The 21769-nt window shown below is 41.1% G+C and overlaps 1 protein-coding gene and 1 pseudogene across 1 annotated transcript in view; both read left to right on the top strand.

The window, feature by feature from the left end:
• Positions 1 to 49: 49 nt before the first annotated feature.
• LOC118986935 (transcription factor BTF3-like) lies at positions 50 to 543 on the top strand (annotated as a pseudogene).
• A 19825-nt stretch (positions 544 to 20368) lies between these two features.
• Positions 20369 to 21769, top strand: part of ZC4H2 (zinc finger C4H2-type containing) — a 34324-nt gene continuing 32923 nt past the window's right edge. Inside the window, 2 exon segments of the mRNA XM_037045979.1 lie at positions 20369 to 20457; positions 20460 to 20571. Of these exon segments, the coding sequence (XP_036901874.1) occupies positions 20427 to 20457; positions 20460 to 20571 (143 nt within the window). The 5' untranslated portion in view covers positions 20369 to 20426.

The raw sequence follows: 21769 nt of genomic DNA, 5'->3' as shown, positions 1-21769 counted from the left end.
CTGAGCACCAACCGTAGTCCCCTTGAGGCCCTGCTTCCTCTCCAACAAGATGAAAGAAACTATCCTGAACCAGCAGAAACTCGCCAACACAGACACGAGTGCACATTGGTGCGGAAGGGGATGCTCGTATTGTGGAAAAAATAAGGCGGTTCACAGAACGGCTGCAGCAGATGATAAAAAACTCCAGTTCTCCTTAAAGAAATTAGGGGTAAGTGTTATCTCTGGTGTTGAAGACACAAATATGTTGCAAACGAAGGAAGAGTCACCTGCTCTAACAGCCCTAGAGTTCAGGCCTCTCTGGCAGTGAACGAACACTTTCCTGATGACTGCCGTGCTGACACAGAGCGGCTGATGGAAACGCTGCCCAGCATCTTAAACCAGCTTGGTGCAGACAGTCTGACTCGTTGAAGGGGACTGGCTGAAGCTCTGCCCAACCAATCTGCGGATGGAAAAGCATCACTTGCTACCAGAGGAGAGGAGGATGATGAAGTTCTGGATCTTGTGGGCGATTTTGATGAGGTTTCCAAGAAAGAAGCAAACTGACTTGAATCAACTCAGCTTGACACTTCTGAAGAAGATAAACTTGAAGAAGTTATTGGCAGCTGCTATTTTACATTATGACTGCTTTCTCAAATTTTGTTTATGGATCCAATAAATCTTGATCTCTAATATTTTTAAGCCCAAGGTCCTTGGACATGGCAGCTTTCTTCAGTTTTTGCTTCTACACATATCATTCTTCACGGCTAATTAAGCTTAAGAAGCCTGGGGATAAAGTTTGAAACAAAGGTTAATAAAGTTCTTTGCCTAAATTTAAAAAAAGAATAAAAGTCTTGTTTTCCTCCCCAAAATACACCTAGAATCTTCCTGAAACAGTTATACCTGGAGACCAGCTCCCACATTAATTCTGTAGATATATCTTTACATTTCAAAGAAGAATATGGCCCATGACCTTGGAAATAGGTCAATATTATAAAACTGAGCACTGAGCCCTTCTAGACCCTGGAGAAATTTATCTACATTCCAAAAATTAAAGAAGGGATTTGGGACCATTATATTCTCCAAAAAGACACCCTAAGAAGTGAAAGGGAGGAAAATGGTCTCTTCCTTCTTTACTCACCTTTATTTATCTTTACAATTCAACAAGTTCTTCAAAAACAGAACCCTGTGGAAGCACAGTACTAGTAGATGGCACCTTGTAGATAGTGACGAAGTCTTTCTTAAATAAATAAGAAAGTCATAGGACACTTTGGCATTGCTCTGAGTATTGACAGATAAGTAAGAGTATTCCAGAATAGGATAAGAGTATTCCATGCAAAAAAAAAAGTATGTTCAAAGGTCCAGAAAATGTGAAAGTTTATTGTATATTCAGTGAGGGAGGAACACTTGACTTACACTACATTTGTATTTAGGAGCTGAGCAGCATAAGAGTGGAATGAAGTTGAGTACAGAGAAGTAGATTGGAAAGATTGTGAAATGCTCTCAATGTCATCCCTAAGCTTGTGGAAAAGGTCTAACTATATTTAATGGTTAAAATAAAGCAATGTACTAATACTTGTTTGGGGGTCAGGGACAAATATTAGACAGTACCCTAGCCCCAAAGAGCTTATAATCTGATGGATGCAAGAAGACATGATAAATAAAACACCAAAAGATGACAAAGGTATGTGAGGGGGAGGAAATAGGATTGGGGATAGACTTTGGATAAAGTTTCTGAGAAAGCTCCTTGGATGATTTCGTCCTGACTTATAACATAAAGGTTCTTGATAATTGGAGTAGTTCCTAGAATTCCAAACACTTGGAACCTTTGTGTCCATATGCTATTCTTTCCCACTGTTTCCTGTTTCCAAAGTTCTGAAGAAAATCATTCTGACCTTTAATGCAAATTGGTGTCACCACATATTTAATTTCTCATCACATCACTTGGCGATCCTTTCACTTTTTCTTGGTCAGTTCCTCTCTAGTTCTTAGCCATTATTCCAAATCTTATCTACTCTCCATTCTGACTAATGACTTCACCAACTACTCTTCAACTCACTACCCAACTGATTACTTCATCACCTACCTTACTTTAGAAATTGAAACTAATGGGCATTTTCCTCACCTACAACCCGCATCTGCTCCCATATTATACTTTAATCCCTTCAGCCTCAAAAAAGCTGTGCAAAACTAAATCTTTCATCTGAGCTTCTGATTCTTGTCTCACCCAGCCCCTCAGAGATCTTGCTCTATCACTTTTTCTTTCTGTCTTTAATACCTTACACCTCTCCCTCTGTATTGACTCATTCTCTTCAGCCTATACACGTACTTAGAACTCTTCCATCCTTAAAAAACGCTTTCCTTTTGTCCTGGAACATCCTCCCATGTTCTTTAAGTATTTCTTATTACCCTCTTGCCTTACCTTATCACCCAGAGGTCTCAGAAATGGATATCTACATTTACTGCTTCTATTTCTTCATTTCCCATTTACCTTTCAACCATTGTATTAGAAATTTCACCTGCACCTCTGCACTGAAAAGTCTTTTGTTAAAAACACCAATTACTGACAAATTCCTCTATGCAACAGGCACTTTTAAGCCCCTATCTTATTGGACCTTACTGCCTGCCACATATGACAGTGTTGGTTACTTTTGTATGCTTAAAATTCTCTACTCACTTGACTTCCAGACCCATTCTCTTTTTTCCATTCCTTCTGCTTTTGCTTTTTTAATTATGAAACTTTAATGGATTCCTCTTCTTCTGCCTGCCTCTTAAATGTTTGTGTGATCCCATGGTTCTGCTCATAGACTATTTTTGTTCTACACCCCACACTCTATTACCTATACCCGGATGACTTACAAACCTACATTGCTAGTGTAGACCTCCTTCACGATATTTAGGTCAGTAGAGCAACCACTAGACATCCTCACCTGGATGCCCTGAAAGCAATTTGTTTTGTCCAAAATGGCGCTCATCATCTTCCCATGCTAATGTGTTTTTCTTACTTGTTAAGGAAGATTAGAAAAAAAAGACCTCACCAAAGAGAGACGCTGTTATCATCACACAATAATTTAATCTTCTCACAGAAATTAATAAAATGACCAGATTATGACCATATAATGTGAGTTATGTCAAGGCTACTGTGTCATTTCCTGAAAAATAGGCTGCATATATACACCAAGGAGGAATCACTTGAGTGGAAGCTCCATAAGGACAGGAATTTTGTCTATTTTATTCACTGATGTATCTCTAATGCTTAGAATAGTACCATGCACATAGTAAGGCTCCAATAAATGAATTAATATGTATATCCCCTGATCCCCTGCTTAAAGAACCTTTGTTTAGAAATTCTGCTAGTTGTAGCAGAATATATACATATATACATATATATTTATATTCATATTCATAGATTAGGGAGGAATGTATCTTTTTGTATCTCAAATGAGGCAAAAGGAAATTGTAACTGAATTTCACCCAGATTTCTACCCATGGGAAACAGAGAAAAGGGATTGGGGGGTGGGGAAAAACACTTCATCTATCACTTGAAACAGTCCTTCCTTAGAAATTTGGAATCTACACTAAGAGATTTCAGACGTCTCTGGCTGCTTTCTTATGCTGAGTAGTGTACACTTCAGAACTGTTGGCAGCAGCCATTTTTGTGCCATATGGTCTGGGAAAGAGAAAAAGCTGGTCTTCTATGAAAGATGAAGCAGACACATAGAAGAGACGCAGAGATGAGAGAGACTCCAGATAGCAGTTGAGTCCCTAACTCCAACTTAGCCCTTTAAGCCCACCTGCCTTATTGCTCTTGTGTTTTGTAAGATACTCTATCCTCATGCTAAATTTCTTTTGTTGCACAGGGTAGTTTAAGTTGAATTTCTCTTTTTTTCCATAAAATATATTGTTCTTCCATATCATGGTATTTAACATTCCTGTGTCTTTTCTGTTCTCCATTAACTGGAACACTATGGCTCACCCCACAACCATTTTGCCTGAATAATTTCTATTTTAGAAGAGAAGGTAGAACTCAAGCTTTCTACCTGTATCAGGAAAGTACCTGCCTTTCTGCTTTGCCCTAACCTTATTTCTTTGGGGGAAAAAAAAAGTGGTAATACTGATATCATAGGTGTGAATCTTGAGGGGGAAAAAAGACACCCTACTATGAAGGGTTCTTGGTGGTTAATTAGGCTCAATTTTTTTAAAACAGAGCCTAGGAGCCATTTTGGCAACACGGAGAAGCTTCTATACTGCACTGAACTGCCTGCCTGTAATTTCTCCGAGCTGAGCCAGCCCTTATAAAAGTTTCCTGGAATCCTATTTCAACCAATAGGCCTGAGGCTTTCCCCATTCAATCAGAGTGTGGCTCCAACCAGTTACAGAGACTGTATTCTGACCAATCAGGACAGTGCCTTTTGGACCAATCAAACTATGAGGATTTTGCATCTTCATTTGCATGTGGATAGATCAATCAGGAACCAGCGCTGGGACTTCTGTCCGTATAAGCTAGCTTCCTTCTGGATCCAGGATCACTGAAGATCGAATTTCCCCTGCTAGAGCCATAAACATGTTTCCCCAGAGCAGAGGGAAGAAGACTGTCCTAGAGTGGAGTAGAGCGAATTGGACTATGGCAAGGCAGAGCAAAGCTGCTGGGCTGTTTTCACAGTCAATGTGTTTCCAGTGAATACAGTTTCCTTCTTCACTACACCCCAAAGAGATTAGAGATTAGAGATTAGAGATTAGAGATTCCTGTTGGCATTGAAGTGGTGCCAACAGACCATCAGTTGACATAGGCCAGATGACATGACTGGGATTGGGTCCTATTTAATAGCAGGTGGGGCCATTATCTGCAAGAAAGTTCTATGCCCATGCACAGCCATTCCTGTGCCTTCTCTGTCTCTGTTGTGGATATTGTGAGAGAGCCAGAACCTTCCTTAGCAATTTACTATGTCATGCTTCTTTATCTCTATCTATCTTTATCTATCTATCTATCTATCTATCTCTGTCTCTCTATCTCTTAACCCTTCTCTCCCTCCCTCCATCCTCTCTCTCATCTCCCTATAAATACTGGCATAATTCAGATTCCTGTGCCTTGTAGCTAGTCAAAGAACAGTAACATTTTAGCTTTACATTGGGAAAAGAAGTGCCATTAGGGAATGTAGGTGTCAAGTGAACCACATCACAAGCCATTTTTTCCATCACTCTACACCAGGAAATATTTTGTGAAATACCACCCCACCTCGTATTTAGTAATCACAGTTGCAGTTGGTACTAGGAGGAAAAGAGAGCCTCTCCTGATGTAGGAGATAGTTTGGTGACTCTAGACTGAAGAGATAGCTCACTTATACTGAAGCCAGATTAGAAGGCAGAGTCCCAGATGGAGAAAGGAAATTTCTCCTTCTTGCCAGCCAGTAAAAGACTCTATAGATAGAAAAAATGTGGTGCACGTGCTTTTAAATATTGATTGGCAGGACAGTATCTTACTCTCTCACACCCCTCAACCCACCTTGTCCCTCACTTGGAGCTGAATTATGGTATAGTTCTCCACGACAGGTCACATCTTGCTGTGGCAGAACATTTTAGATGGTAGAAGGAAATTTGTTTCTATTTATAACCAAAGCCTGGGAAATTCAAAAGCTGATCAAAAACAATACTGCCATGAATCTATGTTTGGTAAGTACCAATAGTATCAGAACAGAGCTAACCAATATTTGAGATTCCACAAGGCTTTTAGAAAATAGATATGGAAGCTCACTTGATCCCTTGACAATTTCACAGTTAAATTTTATTTAACAGACTATAGACATTGCACCATTCAGTCCAAATTGACAGGCATACAGATAAAGTTAAAAATAAGATTTTGGTTCTTTCTTCTGTTTGCCCTCTATCCTTGGTCCCCAGGCAACAGGGGTGGTAACAGTAACATGGCCACATTATTTTCACTTCAGATTGTCATAAGCACTTGGTTCTACATTGGATGAGTGTGGGACTGTGACTTGAGAAAAGTAAGACCCAAGGGAGACTTGAAGCTGTATGATTCTAACTTCAAAAGTGTTAGAAGAGTTACAATCTGAGTGCAATGGAGATAACTCTGTAGCTGCTGAAGGAAACCATACTTCATCCCAGCAACTGGATGATAGCTCCTCTGGCCAAGATAAAGAAACATCAGATATTGAGGAGAAGATCATGTTTGGCTTTAATTTCTACAAAAGAAGCAGGTTTCTGTATGGGACTCTATCTTTGCAGAACCTTGATCTTTGAGAGTTTTTATCTTGTTCAAATGTGAGACATATTGCTGATCTAATGTTGCACTATCTAGACTGTGCTATCAAGTGGTACTTATTGATCAAGGTTGGACAATTGTAGATAAGCATTATTTGAGATAGGAAATAGAGACTTCCGCCAAGATGGAGGCATAGGTGGAAACACTGTGCCTTCTCCCACAACCAAGTTTGAATACAACAAAGGTTTGGAGAACAAGGACACACCCAAAGACCAGAAAACGGAATTATACGGATGTCCAACAACTACGAACCGTTCAACGGGGACGGTAAGAGAGGTGGAGCCAGCAGCGGAGCTGGGTCGGGCAGGACAGATCCCCCGACCTAGACGCGCAGGCAGCCCGGAACCAGGCGGGGTGTGGGGCAGACTGACCGAGGTTGCACATTCGCAAATAGTGAGACGGACCGCGCAGGCCCCAGGGGGCGAACCCAGTGGTGGAGGGCTGACGGCGGTGGCACACTCACGAGCAGTGGGACGAAACGCGTGGGCCTGGTGACGGTGGTGGCTGCAGGCCGCAGCGGCAGGCGGCAGATGGGAAGCCATTGTCCCTCTTTGACCCCGCCCCCACATACAACGTCACAACCCAGCGACTTAGTTGCCCTGCTCTAGTGAACACTTTAGGGCTCCGATCCTGCTACGGAACAGGCACGAACAGCCCAAAAGATGGAGCAAGAAGAACTCAAAGTCCCAGAGCCAATAACTCTAAGCAACCGAGAAATTGCCAGCCTCTCAGAAGCACAATTCAAGACACTATTTATCAGGATGCTCACAGAACTGGTTGATTATAGTCACAAATTAGAGGAACATATGAAGGCTAAAATAATTGAAATGAAGGGAGATGTCCAGGAAACCAATAGCGATGGAAAGGAAACTGGGACTCAAATCAATGGAATGGACCAGAAGGAAGAAAAAAATGGCCAAACAGAAAAGAATGAAGAACCAAGAATTCAAAAAAAATGAGGAGAAGCTTAGGAAGGTCCAGGACATCTTTAAACGTTCCAACATCCGTATTATAGGGGTACCAGAAGGGGGAAAGAAACAGCCACGAGTGGAAAACGTATTTGAACAAATAATAAAGGAGAACTTCCCCAGTCTGGCAAAGGAAATAGACTTCCAGGAAATCCAGGAAGCTCAGAGAGTCCCAAAGAAGGTGGATCCAAGCAGGAACACACCAAGGCACATCATAATTACATTAGCCAAGACTAAAATGAAGGAGAGAATCCTAGAAGCAGCAAGAGATAAGGGGACAGTCACCTACAAAGGAGTACCCATCAGACTGTCAGCGGATTTCTCAAAAGAGACCTTACAGGCAAGAAGGGGCTGGAAAGAAGTATTCCAAGTCATGAAATTCAAAGACCTACAGCCAAGATTGCTTTATCCAGCAAAACTTTCATTTGGAATGGAAGGACAGATAAAGTGCTTCTCAGATAAGGTCAAGTTTAAGGAGTTCATCATCACCAAGCCCTTATTATATGAAATGCTAAAGGGACTTATATAAGAAAAAGAAGATGAAAAATATTAACAGTGAAAGGACAGCAAACTCACAGTTATTAACAACCACACCTAAAACAAAAGCAAACCAAGAGGACAGCTAGATCAGGAGTGGAACCATAGAAATGAAGAACATATGGAGGGTTAGAAACAGGGGGGGTGGGAGAAGGAGAAGGGGGGAGAAGGCACAGAAAATAGCATAGATGGTAGGTAGAAAATAGATAGGGGGGAGGGCGAGAATAGTGGGGGAAATATAGAATCTAAAGAACTTGAGACACGTGGTTATAAACTAAGGGGGGGAGAATGGTGGGGGAGGGGGTGTGCAAGGTGGAGGGGAATGAAGGGGGGAATAGAAAAACTGTAATGGTATAATCAATAAAATATAAAAAAGTAAAAATAAAATAAAATAAGAGATAGGAAATAGAATAGTGGGTAAATTTTTGGTTTGCTGTGCAGCTGTGGTTCTGGGAGGATATATAAAAGAATGATGGGTTTCAGAGAGATGGTATCACAAAAGGAGGAACAGAATTTCCATGATATTCTAATGGCTCTTCTCCCACAGGTGGGGTGATTATCATCCTAACTGACCATCATCTTTGCTGTTGAACCCGAAAAGTTAAGAGAGAAGAGATGTCCTTGGTTCCTCCACTCACAGGAGAAAAATCTCTAACAGATGGTTTATACACCATTTCCTATTCTCTTCCTTTCTTCCCTCTTTCTAAACAGGATCGAATGATGAGCAGGTCAGATGGAAAGACCTGGCCTGGATTATATTTACTGGTGAGGTGAGAAATGGGTTCACTAGACTAAAGGCCAGGCACGGGGCATTGCCTTGTTCTTGGCTGTTCCTAGTATTCTGCCAGGATCATCAAAGTTGTTGCTCTTCACCTAAGGTTTCTGTGCCCTGCAGGTAATGAAATGGGGGTAGCATGTTTATTCATGCTGAATTGGGGAGGTAGCAGCTTATCTTAGGCCTCCAGCCTGTGCCATGTACTTCAAGTTTTCCAGAACTCTATCTTGGGTATATTGGTCCAAATAAAATCAAAATGTGCTGCTTATCATTTTTATTATTCTTCTCTCAGGGAACAGCTGAGAAAAAGAGTAAGGCAGAAAGAATTTGAGCATTCTTGTATATTGTAGCCAGTACCAACATAAGCTCTTTTTTTAAAAACATTTTCTTTATTTATCTTTAGAGGGGAAGGGAAGGAGAGAAATATAAATGTATGGTTGCCTCTCATGAGTCCCCTGCTGGGAACTGGCCTGCAACCCAGGCATGTGCCCTGACTGGGAATAGAACAGCGATCATGTGGTTCTCAGGCCCATGCTCAATCCACTGAGCTACACCAGCCAGGGCCCAACATAAGCTCTTCACACCCCCAATATTACTTCCAACTTTGTTGTATCAAGTACCTATGGGATTATAAACCCAGAACCTCTTTCTAGGAATTCTTCTCCCCTTATCCTGTTCCTCTGCCCCACCATCTACAACAGGGGTGTCGAACTCATTTTCAGTGGGGGCCACATCAGCCTCGAAGTTGCCTCCAAAGGGCTGAAATAATTTTAGGACTGTATAAATGTAACTACTCCTTAACTATTAAGGAGTTGAAGTTACATTCGGCCATTTGAAGGCAACCTTGAGGTTGATGTGGCCCCTCGTGAAAATGAGTTTGACACCCCTAACCTACAAGATTGCAATAAGAGCTGTCATATTATTACAACGTAATCATAACCCTTAAGCATAGTTGATTGGAGCAAGTGCAAATACATGATTTCAGGTGGACTTTTTCCATGGGGTAAGAAAGAAGCACCAGCTATATCTGCCCCTTTTATTAGCAAAGCTAAAGCTTTCCTGGGAGCACCCCTAAACCCATTCCCCTCATGATTATTGGTCAAAACTGGGTACATGCCCACCCTGACTTTAAGAAAGCTGGAAATGTGAGTATCTTGCTTGAGGCTAGTAATATTGTTTCCCAGAACAAATTTAGGGTTCTGTTGGCAAGGAAAAGTGGGGAATAGGTATTGAGAAAGCAATTAACAAGGGCAGCCACACAAATTTATTATTTATACATATAATACAAAAACAAATTTGCTAAATATAAAGCTAAATTTCTTGCAAGGAAATGGATCCATTTAAAAAGGGGGCTCTTTGGCCACATGTCTTTTATGGGTTGGGTAGGCAAGATAGTAGGGAGGGGCGAGGGAGGACAGAAGTGCTCTAAGTAGTAGAGGAGAGAGTGTTTGAAACTATGGGAGCACCCTGAGAGGGAGGAGGAGAAGAGAAGAAATGAGAGAAGGAGAAAAAGTGGTGGAACACCACATGCTTTGTGTTCTGAGCTTTCACTGTTACCTGCAAATCTTCAGTAAAGTATAGAACTCATGATAAGATTTTGAGAATAGATTCCTGGTGATAACTGGTGAAGGATTAACTCTACGTGAAAATTTTATTGAATAGAACACATACAGCATGTATAGATGCAGGAACCATAAGGCCAAACTTATCAAAAGCAAGAAGGTATAAGAGCATAGAAATCATGGGGAGATTCAGGAGTTTATCTATCATGGAATGACAAAGGCAAAAACCAAGTATTATAAGATCTCTGAGAAGTAAGGTAAGCCCAGCCAATATCTGAGTTATATGTGTTTCTTGTCCCCAGTAAGTGGTGAGCTCCTTGAGAACTGGAATAACATCTTATTCATCATTGCATCCCAGCACTTAGCCAGATGCCTGGAACATAGTGGAGAGTCTATAAATATTTCCTGAATTAAATTGAACAGCCCTGTTCTATATTGTAATTCTCAGAATACCGACGATCTTAACTCCCTTAGTAAATTGGAATCTCCATTAAGAGTGTGTTTGGTCCATCTTTTTATTGAATAAGGTGCCCTGAACATAGTAGGTGCTTAAAGGGCCAATTTTCAGAGCCCTATCTTCATGGGAAGGGATAAAATCTCTGGTAATCTGAGTCTCATTCTGAGGGTGCAGTTCCTTGTTTATTGGCAGCTTATTTCCCCTGGGCCAATATAAAATGAACTTTCATTCCCAAGCACATATTAAATGATGGAAGGAGAAAGTAGTACAGGTGTATGCTGTGTAGCAGAGGGAAACCAGCTTGGAATTTCAATTTGCCACCAATGATCCACAAAGCAGACAGTTAAGCAGAAAAATCAAGATTTTCCAGTATATGGCCATTACTCACAATTAGAAACTATAGTCAGTCCATTTATTATAAATGTAACTGTGTACAGAAAAAACACTGGAATGATAGACACTATAATGTTCAGTGTGAAAATTTTTATAAATTTAAATGGGTGATTTTTCCTTTTTAATACTTTTATGCACTTAATAATCTGATGAATAGGTTTATAAATGCTCTTTAAAATATTGAATAAATGCAGTTTATTTTTGTTAACAAGAATAGAATTGCCATGGCTGGTGTGGCTCAGTAGATTGAGCACTGGCCTGTGAACCGAACAGTTGCTGGTTCTATTTTCAGTCAGGGCACACACCTAGGTTGTGGGCCAGGTCTCAAGCTGGGGATGCATGAGAGGCAACGAATTGATGTTTCTCTTCCTCTCTGTCTCCATCCCTTCCCCTCTTTCTAAAAATAAATAAATAAAATATTTTTAAAAAATAATAGAATTCATATTTATTGAGTGCCTATTATGTGTCTAGCACTACACTAGGCAATTTATAGATGGTATATCATTTAGTCCTTTGTAATGCCTTATTCAGCCAATTGTACGGATGATGTAACTGAGTTCTAGAGAAGCAGAGATACTTCCTCCATACTGCAGCCAGAAAATGCATGTGTAAATATTTAGACCCAGTTTTTTTCTGGAGGTCTTGGTGAAACAAGGATTACTGGGCCTCATTTTCCTATTCTTTCTTGCTGCAGACCTGAGATTTTATTCTGGACAACAGTATGCCTAGCTTACTTTTCCTGCCTGCTTTGTAGCTAAGGGTGGCTATAATACTTACTTCTGGCCAGTGAAATGTAAGGGAAAGTTTGATAAGCATTTCTGGGAATGCTTCGCTTTCCTAGGAAAACGGGACAAAACAGTTAGTACTTTCTTCTATCACTTTCCTTATTTTATTTTATTTTATTTTATTTTATTTTATTTTTTGCTATGATCATGGCTAAAATGGCTTCAGTTCAACCAGTCATCTTGCAACCATGCGAGGAAGGTCGTTGAAATAGCAGCTCTAACATCACTGAACCATTCTATCAACACCAATAACTTCCTACATCTAGACTTATTAAATGACAAAAAGTTAATTGAGTAAGTAAGTATAGCTGTATTTGCTGTTTATTGCTGCAGAAAGCATGCGTGCCTGGTGTAGTAATGTAGATCAGAGGGGAAAACTTCCATTTTTTAAAAGATTTTATTTGTTTACTTTTAGAGAGAGGGGAAGGGAGGGAGAAAGAGAAGGAGAGAAACATCAATGTGTGGTTGCCTCTCACATGCCCCCATCCCGGGACCTGGCTGCAACTCAGGCATGTGCTCTAACAGGGATCTAACCAGTGATCTTCTGGTCTGCAGGCCAGCACTCAAATCACTGAGCCACACCAGCCAGGGTGTGAAACTTCCACTTTTTAACAGCCATAACTGGCTGTGATAAATTGATGATCAGCTCTGATAAATAAGAAGAGGAAGATGGTCTTCAAGAAGAAGCAGAGTTGTTGAACAAATTTAGAAAGAAATGGTAAGAGATTCTACAGTCCAAGGAAGAGTGAGTGAGAGCCAAAGATAGGGTTTTCAGTTCCCTGAGACATGATTGAGTTCCTCCAATTGGGACCCACAAGAGTCTCTACTATATTATTATAATAACTTCCTTTTTACTTCAGTTAATTTCTGTACCTGGCAACCAAATATGCCTTGCATGAACACTTGAGTTAATTTTTAAAAGCAGAATACTGAATTAGTCATGCACTTAATTTCTCAATGGCTTTTAAATCTCCAATCACTTGTAACGAGTTTATCAAAGAGCCATAATATCACTACAAATCTCTTAAAATGACGTTCTTTATCCCCTGCAACAGAAAATTCTTCAGCCTCCACAAAATACCCAACTCCTTGGTATCCATCTGTAGATCTGTTTGTGTCCCTGATCTATAGCAGGTGCCACTCTTTTGTACTACCCTTAATCTGATTGTCAAACAAAGACCACAAACTAAATTCTCGGGGAGTACATTCACTTCTTCACACCTCACTCAAATAACACTAACAGGGCTAGGTCCCAGATCTCTCCTGTCCCAAGGTCTCGCTAAATCCAGCAACTGTCTCACAGACCACTGTGCCAGGAATCAGATCAGAAGAAATGAGCTAAGAGAAAGGACTGGGCAAAGGAGAACATGTTGTAACACAATGGGGAAGGGGCATGGGCTTCAGAGTCAGAAAGATTCAAATCTGGGCTCAGCCATGTCTTAGCTGGGTCAGTCTAAACAGCTAACTCACCCCTTTGAGCCACACATTCCTCAACAATAATATAAAGATAATAACACCCATCGTGGGATAACATTATGAATTAAAATTTGCAATATTTGTAAAAAGCTATTTGCCTTATCACCAGCATACTTAGATGTTCTTGCAGTGAAAATTTTATCTAAAGCTTAAAGGAAAAAGACTGTTTTTGCTGTTTTTTCTGCCTAGTGAAATCCTATCCAACTCTCAAGACCCAACTCAAATAATGTATTTTCCTGAAAGTCTCAGCGTTTAAATTGGAAAAAGACTCATTTACCAAAGAGGTTATCTAAACTATTAAACTGCCTTGAATTTATGTGACTGGACTAAATTAAGTACTGCCTTTAATGACTGAAATAATAGTCTGAAAAATAGCTATATAAATGATCTATTTATGTAAAATAATCTTTTATTTTCTATCAGTAATATTTTCTTCATATTGACTTTAAACTATATGTTTTACAGAATATATCTAAGGAAATGCATAATCTAAAAGATGTCAGTAAATGAACACGTGATATTTACCATAATTACATTAAATGACTTAATGTGGCCAAAAAATATTTTGGAACAATTATTGCTGATCTACCCTCTCTGAAAGACTACATGGAGACTCTTAGAGCTCCAAGGAGAGGAAGAGGGCTTTGGGAAGGAAAACAAATTAGTTCATGAGATCTCTCAGTACATACCCCATGCCCTAATCCGACCATTCTCCTACCAAGGAGTAGCTTCAGTAAGACCGGAATCTACAAACATATTAGGACTCAAGAACAGAGAATACTCATGCTTGCTCTTTACCTGAAAACTTGGGGGTGGGGACAGCCTTGCAAGGCTTCCTATGACATCATGGTATAAGAACTCAAAACGAGGGCTAGGTGTGGTTACAGAAGCAGAAATAGAGTGAAACAAAATATCCCATAGCCCTGGAGTGGAAGGAAGAGCGCCTGACCTGTTCTGTACTCCTAAGAAAGATGTGTAATGCCAGCGCAGAGCATATGCCTTCCTATGTATGCTATTGGAGCTTAAGCCAAAAGAAAAAGGAAAAGGAAGATTAGAAAATCTTGAATCGTTGGAATTTAACTGAGGAAAATGCCTCATGTGACTTAATAATACATCAGGACTTAACTAGATTATATTTTTGTGTCTCTAGACAGAAAGGAGTCTGGAGGTAGTGCTAGTTTGGTTGTGAAAAGTAAATCTATACTTTTTGCAATCTGAGTATGCATGTTGATTATATCTATTATATGTACAAACAGCAAAGCAAATAATAATAAGGATCCTAAAGTAATAAGACAACCAATTGATGAAGTTAACAGAACCAGATCAAAGAGAAGAGATTTAGACAGGACCAAAAGAGAAACTATGAGTATATACTAATTTATGAATGATGAGTATTTGGAAGCTGATATACATTTTAATGTTTTTAAATACATTAGCTTAGGTTAATGCATAATTAAAATTCACATTTTTAATTTACAAATATGGGTTCAATAAATCTCAACATGTTCCTTTGCTATCTTTGCACATTTTAGAATTAAATGTGACCCCTCCACACTTTCCTCCCTAGACTGTTTAGTGTCAAGAACTATGAAGAGTCTGAGAATTTTACCCTATTTTGCAAGATAATTTGCCTTGGCACAATTTCATAGGTGCTGACAGAAGACCTGAAACTCCTGGGTTAAAGACAAAGAAACTTATTCCTCATGGCACAGCAAGCAGCATGAACATCATGTTTATGTTGTTGTTCTGTGCCACCCAAGTCCCACAGGGGTCACGTAGAGGGACTCAGGTGAATATAGCACATGTAATGGGTTTGTGTCAAAAGGAGGAACCCCGAGCTTTGTTAGGGAGCCTGATCCTTTATAATGGGAAGTGAGCAAACCTGCCTGACTTTTGTTTTGGGGGTAGACATTTCCTTTATTACACTGGATAGTAAACCAAGCTGCTCTTTGCTCTGGAGGAAGACACTATCTCTACTTTGCAAGAAAACAATGATGTTTTCTCTATGAAATCATCATTGAAGAGATAGTTGAAAACAAAAAGGCTATTAGTACCTCTGCTTGCAACATGTACAGAGGTGTGAGAGACCCATTATGAATGATCTCCTAACATATAGAATCTTCCTTACCATTAATGCCAAGATTCTAATTCCCAGAAATAAAACTATGTAAGACCCTTTCCAGGATGGTGTCTTAATGGAGTCTAATTCTGTTTGAATGTCCCATGTAATAAAAAAGTAGTTACTGTGGCTAAAGATAAGGGGTATTCTGGGAAGTGATATGAAATGAAGCTAGACAGTTAGGCAAAGGCCCACAAATCAGACACTCTGAATTTTTTCTGAGTGCTACAGGAGCCTCAGATGGGATTTTATGGGCACCAGAAAAGGGATAAAATAGAACCAGGTGAGTTACTTGACTACCAGAAGGGCATAAATAAGATTAGCATTCTAGAGGGACTACTCTGACAACTGTGTGGGGAATGCATTGAAAGCGAGAAAGAGCAGGTAAGCAAGACTCGAGAATGTTGCATTAACCAAGATATGAGATGATGGGGCTTGAATTAGGTAATGGGAGTCAAGGTAGATAGAAGTGGGTGGATGTGAAAGATTTGAAAGAGGAACAATGACCAAACTTGAGGGCTTACTGAAAATAAGCCATGAGGATGAGAGTCAATGGGTTTCTCTTTTGGGTGCTCTAGTTAATCTTTTTTTTAAAATATATTTTATTGATTATACCATTACAGTTGTTCTATTCCCCCCCTTCAATCCCTTCCACCCACACCCTCCCTCCTCCACCATTCTCCCCCCCTTAGTTTATAACCACGTGTCTCAAGTTCTTTGGATTCTATATTTCCCCCACTATTCTCGCCCTCCCCCCTATCTATTTTCTACCTACCATCTATGCTATTTTCTGTGCCTTCTCCCCCCTTCTCCCCCTCCCACCCCCCTGTTTCTAACCCTCCATGTGTTCTTCATTTCTATGGTTCCACTCCTGATCTAGCTGTCCTCTTGGTTTGCTTTTGTTTTAGGTGTGGTTGTTAATAGCTGTGTGTTTGCTGTCCTTTCACTGTTCATATTTTTCATCTTCTTTTTCTTATATAAGTCCCTTTAGCATTTCATATAATAAGGGCTTGGTAATGATGAACTCCTTGAACTTGACCTTATCTGAGAAGCACTTTATCTGTCCTTCCATTCTAAATGAAAGCTTTGCTGGATAAAGCAATCTTGGCTGTAGGTCTTTGGATTTCATGACTTGGAATACTTCTTTCCAGCCCCTTCTTGCCTGTAAGGTCTCTTTTGAGAAATCCGCTGACAGTCTGATGGGTACTCCTTTGTAGGTGACTGTCCCCTTATCCCTTGATGCTTCTAGGATTCTCTCCTTCATTTTGGTCTTGGCTAATGTAATTATGATGTGCCTTGGTGTGTTCCTTCTTGGGTCCAACTTCTTTGGCACTCTCTGAGCTTCCTGGATTTCCTGGAAGTCTATTTCCTTTGCCAGACTGGGGAAGTTCTCCTTTATTATTTGTTCAAATACGTTTTCCACTCGTGGCTGTTTCTTTCCCCCTTCTGGTACCCCTATAATTCGGATGTTGGAACGTTTAAAGATGTCCTGGAGGTTCCTAAGCCTCTCCTCATTTTTTTGAATTCTCATTTCTTCATTCCTTTCTGGTGGGATGTTTTGTTCTTCCTTCTGGTCCATTCCATTGATTTGAGTCCCCGTTTCCTTTCCATCACTATTGGTTTCCTGTGCATCTCCCTTCATTTCAATTAGTTTAGCCTTCATATATTCCTCTAATTTGTGACTTTGTTCCTCTAATTTGTGACTATAATCAACCAGTTCTGTGAGCATCCTGATAAATAGTGTCCTGAATTGTGCTTCTGAGAGGCTGGCAATTTCTTGGTCACTGAGAGTTATTAGCTCTTGGACTTTGAGTTCTTCTTGTACCATCTTTCGGGTTGTTCGTGCCTGTTCCATAGCAGGATCAGAGCCCTAAGATGTTCACTAGAACAGGGCAACTAAGTCGCTGGGTTGTGATGCTGTATGTGGGGGCGGGGTCAAAGAGGGACTATGGCGTCCTGTCCGCCGCCTGCCGCCACGGCCCTCACCGGTGCCGCAGTTGCTGCCATCACCGGGCCCACGCGTTTCGTCCCACTGCTCGTGAGTGTGCCACCGCCGTCAGCCCTCGCCCCCTGGGGCCTGCGTGGTCTGTCTCACTGTGCGCAAATATGCACCCGCAGTCTGCCCCGCACCCCAACTGGTTCTCGTCTGCCTGCGCGCCTGGGTCGGGGGCCCTGTCCTGCCCGACCCTGCTCGCTGCTGGCTCCGCCCCTCTTACCGTCCCAGTTGAACGGTTAGATGTAGTCGGACTTCCGTATAATTCAATTTTCTGTCCTTTGGTTGTGTCTTTGTTTCTCCAAATCTTTGTTTTATTCAAACTTGGTTGTGGGAGAAGGCACAGTGTTTCCACCTATGCCTCCATCTTGGCGGAAGTGGTCTAGTTAATCTTTGTGGGGGTATTTTTGTTGCTCAGCATCCATTTCCCCTCCTTTGGTAGTATCACTCTCATTTTATATATTTTAAATGGCCTCTGTACATTATTGTGTGTAGTAGACCTAGTAAGATTATCAACCAAGGGAAATGCTCTGCTCCCCCCACCAACTAAAGGGTAGGTTCATGACCAAAGCTTAGTCAATTATACTGTTTTATGAAAGTCTAAAACTTAAATAAAGTGAAGCAGTTGGCTATGTGGAAAATATTTGGAGTTGATTCAGTCAACTGATAGCTCTTGCTATCTGGTGTCTGGAGCTACCCTAGTTCTTATGCCTTTGCAGACTTCCCATTGATTCTGTATCTCCCAGGTAGCCTTCCATTTCCTTTTTACTTAAATTAGCCAAGGGCATTTTCTCTTGCTTGCAACCAGAGAAACCTCCTTGATTCAGTTTTTTTTTTTTTAGCTTTTTAAAGCTTGAATTTATTGGGGTGACACTAGTTAACAAAATCATACACATTTTAAGTTCACAATTCTACAACACATTATCTGTACACTGTATTGTGTTCACTACCCCAGGTTAAGTCTATGTCCATCACCATTTACATTAACACAATAGAATACTACTCAGCCGTAAAAAAAGGAAATCTTACCCTTTGTGCCGGCATGGGTGGACCTGAGGAGCATCATGCTAAGTGAAAAAAGCCAGTCAGAGAAAGATGAGCACCACATTATTTTACTCATATGGGGAATCTTATGAAAAAAATGAACTAACAAGCGAAATAGAGACAGACTCATAGAAAGCAGGCTGACAGCTGTCAGGAAGCAGGGGGCTAGGTGTGGGAGTGGAGAAATTGAGCAAAAAAGAAAAACCTCATGGACAGAATGACTATCATCAAAATCAACAAACAACAAGTGTTGGTGAGGATGTGGAAAAAGGGAACCCTAGTGCACTGTTGGTGGGAATGCAGACTGGTGCAGCCACTGTGGAAAGCAGTATGGAGTTACCTCAAAAAATTAAAAATAAAACTGCCTTATGACCCAACAATTCCAACTCTGGGTATTTACTCAAAGAAACCTGAAACACGGATTTGAAAGACTTTATGCACCCTTATGTTCATTGCAGCATTATTTACAATCAACAAGATTTGGAAGCAGCCTACATGTTTATCAGTTGATGAGTAGATACAGATGTTTTGATGAAGGTCATTGATACTTACCATGCTGATTATTATCTCTCAGCTCCAAAATCACCTTTGTACAGGTTTCACCCTTATACTCTTCTTTATGAACTGGGACACTGCAACCCAAATTTTCTTTTGCCACTGGCTTTCAGTTAGGCTTCACAAATGGTGGGGGGCACTGTAAAGATACTGCAAGTCTGGCAGAAGGAGAAGCGACTTTTCCTTCTTGTTATGATTTCTGTTCCTGCTCATTTTGCTCCAGCAATGGACTTTCACTAGTCTGTAGTGGTTGGTTGCAGTAGTCATTGGTTCCAGCCTTCAGTTTCTGCCACACTGCCAGAATTCTAAGAGCCAGACTCATACATTCCCTCAGAGACCCCAGCATCAGTGTACCCTGCTCAGGGAACTGGGTTTTAGCTTCTCAGAGCTTCTCCTTTAAGTTTCCAAAGTCTAATAATCCCAACTTATTTTCTTTATTCTTCCATCCCTAGAGATTTCAGCTGCTTACTGCAGTTACTATCTCTGTGATACTTCGGTGTCTCCGTTTTTTGCCTTTTCAATTTTTTATATTATAATCTTTGTATAAATAACTGATATACTTTCTATTTCTGGACTTCACTCGGGTATAGTCACTGATATTCAGGAGGGGAAGATGGATACATGTGTGTCAGGGGAGAATGTAAGTGATGAATTTTGGATATGCTGAATGTGAAAAGGCTAGAGAATATCTAGATGAAGATGGCCAGCAAGCATTTGGATATATGAATCTGAAGTTAGAGAGTTCTAAGCTGGAAGTAAAGGTTCAGGGGTCAGAAACATACAAATAGTCATGAAACCATGAAAGTAAAGGAATTATCCAGGGAGAACATATACAGTGTGCATAGTAAATACTTTTTGAGCGATTGAGTGGGCACCAGGGCACGGGCAGTGTGCTATGGGATAAACCCAAAGTTCTCCATTCAATCACTTAGGCTCATTTAAATATATTTTAAATTCTTATTGACTGATGAGAGACTGACTTTTTCTACTATGCAATAAGTAAGTCTTCATTGCTATGATCTGGGATTCTTCTAGTGTTGGGTTTTTAATTCATGAAAGAAAGATACAAGGAAATTCATTTTAAAATTGGTTCAATTGTGGTAAATATATATTGCATAAATATGTAATTTAACCTTTGTTAAGTATACGATGCATACAATTCAGAGGCATTAATTACTTTTACAATGCTGTGCAATCATTACCACTATTTTAAAGGCTTTTCATCACCTCACGAACAGAAAATATGTATTCATTAAACAATAACTCCTCATTTTCGGGCCCCTCCACTCAGTTCTTACCATTCCCTTGCACTCTTCACAACCTTTGACATAATTATCCGTGACAAATTGATTTAAAGTGCGGCTGCAGGACAAGAAACAGGCGTGTCTCACTTGGCCTTCTGGGATTTGTAGTTTTTTAAGCCGTCGGGATGCCTGGCTGGCCCGAGAGCTGCGACTACAGCTCCCAGGCCTTCTTCAAGTCCCTACCGCACAGACTCAGAGCCCCATGCCGGGAGGAGGTGATTACATTGTGTCTATTGTATCCCTGGATTTGTGTGTTTGTACATTTCTCGGGACGTGAAATTGAAAGTGAAAAGCATGGCAGATGAGCAAGAAATAATGTGCAAACTGGAAAGCATTAAAGAGATCAGGTAAGTGGAATGTTGCAGTTCCCCAGGCCCCCTTGAAGCCGCCCCCATCCCTTGCTGAGGGAGAGATCTGAGTTACCTTGTAAAGTACCTATTGTTGGGCTACTTGCTGAGTGGGGTGGGGAAGGAGCCCATACACCACGGATTTCAAGGATGGGAAGGAAGCTGGAGAGAGCCGAGACAGACTAGAGAGAGACAGAGAAACAGCGACTGACGAAGAGAGATGTCGCCAGATGTGGCTGAGGAAGCCAGATGGAGACACAAGGCGGAGGGAAGGGGGTGTTGATCCCAAGACACTTTTATCTTCTTGGGGTGGGAGCTGGGGGACGGCATTCTTGGACCCATTATTTTTTTTTCAGTGTTTGTTTGCTCCAAGGTGTACTTGACTCCTTGCTCTTTAGGTGTCGAGATTTTTTTCAGTTTCCCATTGAACTTCAGGACCTGGAGCATGGGTGAGCATTTTGAGAGCAGAGTGTAGCGCGTTGGGGCTGCTGGAGGCTTCCAGGAACTACAGGCTGGGAGCGCTGAGGAATCCCAGACAGCTAAGGTTGGGAGGATGGTGAATGCTCGTGCGTGTGTATTTGCTTTCACTCATTCACCACTTTCTTTCCCTCCTATCCCGTGCTCCAGAAGGGGGATGGGAGCGAAAGAGAATGGGGAGGAGGTCCCGCATCAGTTGGTACGATCTCACCAGCTGCTCTGAGGCGCCAGAGGTTAAGGGGAAGGCAGGAAAAGTGGGAGTTGCCTGTGCCCCCAACCCCTCCTTCCCTCTGGGAGTGGCTTTGGCTAGGCGATGATGTTGTCCTTGCTCAGAACACAATAGCATCCAGCCAGTGGACTGCCTGGGTTGGTACCAGGCCTTCCTTCACCTGCCCTCCTCTGTCAGAGCAGCGCCCCCAGCTTCCACCTTCATTCTGAGGGTGGCATGGGGGCATCCTGCTGTCTCCCTTTAGTGTTTTCCAGCACCATAGAGAAAAAGAGGGAAGGATATCAAGTGTGTCAATTTAAGAAATAAGACTGACCGAGAGATTTAAATTAACCCTTGGAGCGAATACTTAGAATGAGACCCCACTTTATGGTAATGGGGATGCACTGTGACATTTTTTGTGCTTTAGAGGAGTTGTATCTTTACTTATGCCAGGGAGAAAAAGGAAGGGAACTATAGTTTATTGAACCCCTGGTGTGTCAAGCCCTTTGGCCT

Source organism: Sturnira hondurensis, unplaced genomic scaffold (assembly GCF_014824575.4).
Source record: "Sturnira hondurensis isolate 20B ecotype Veracruz unplaced genomic scaffold, ASM1482457v3 Scaffold0004711, whole genome shotgun sequence".
Lineage (NCBI taxonomy): Eukaryota > Metazoa > Chordata > Mammalia > Chiroptera > Phyllostomidae > Sturnira > Sturnira hondurensis.
This window is presented reverse-complemented; position numbering and strand designations above follow the sequence as displayed.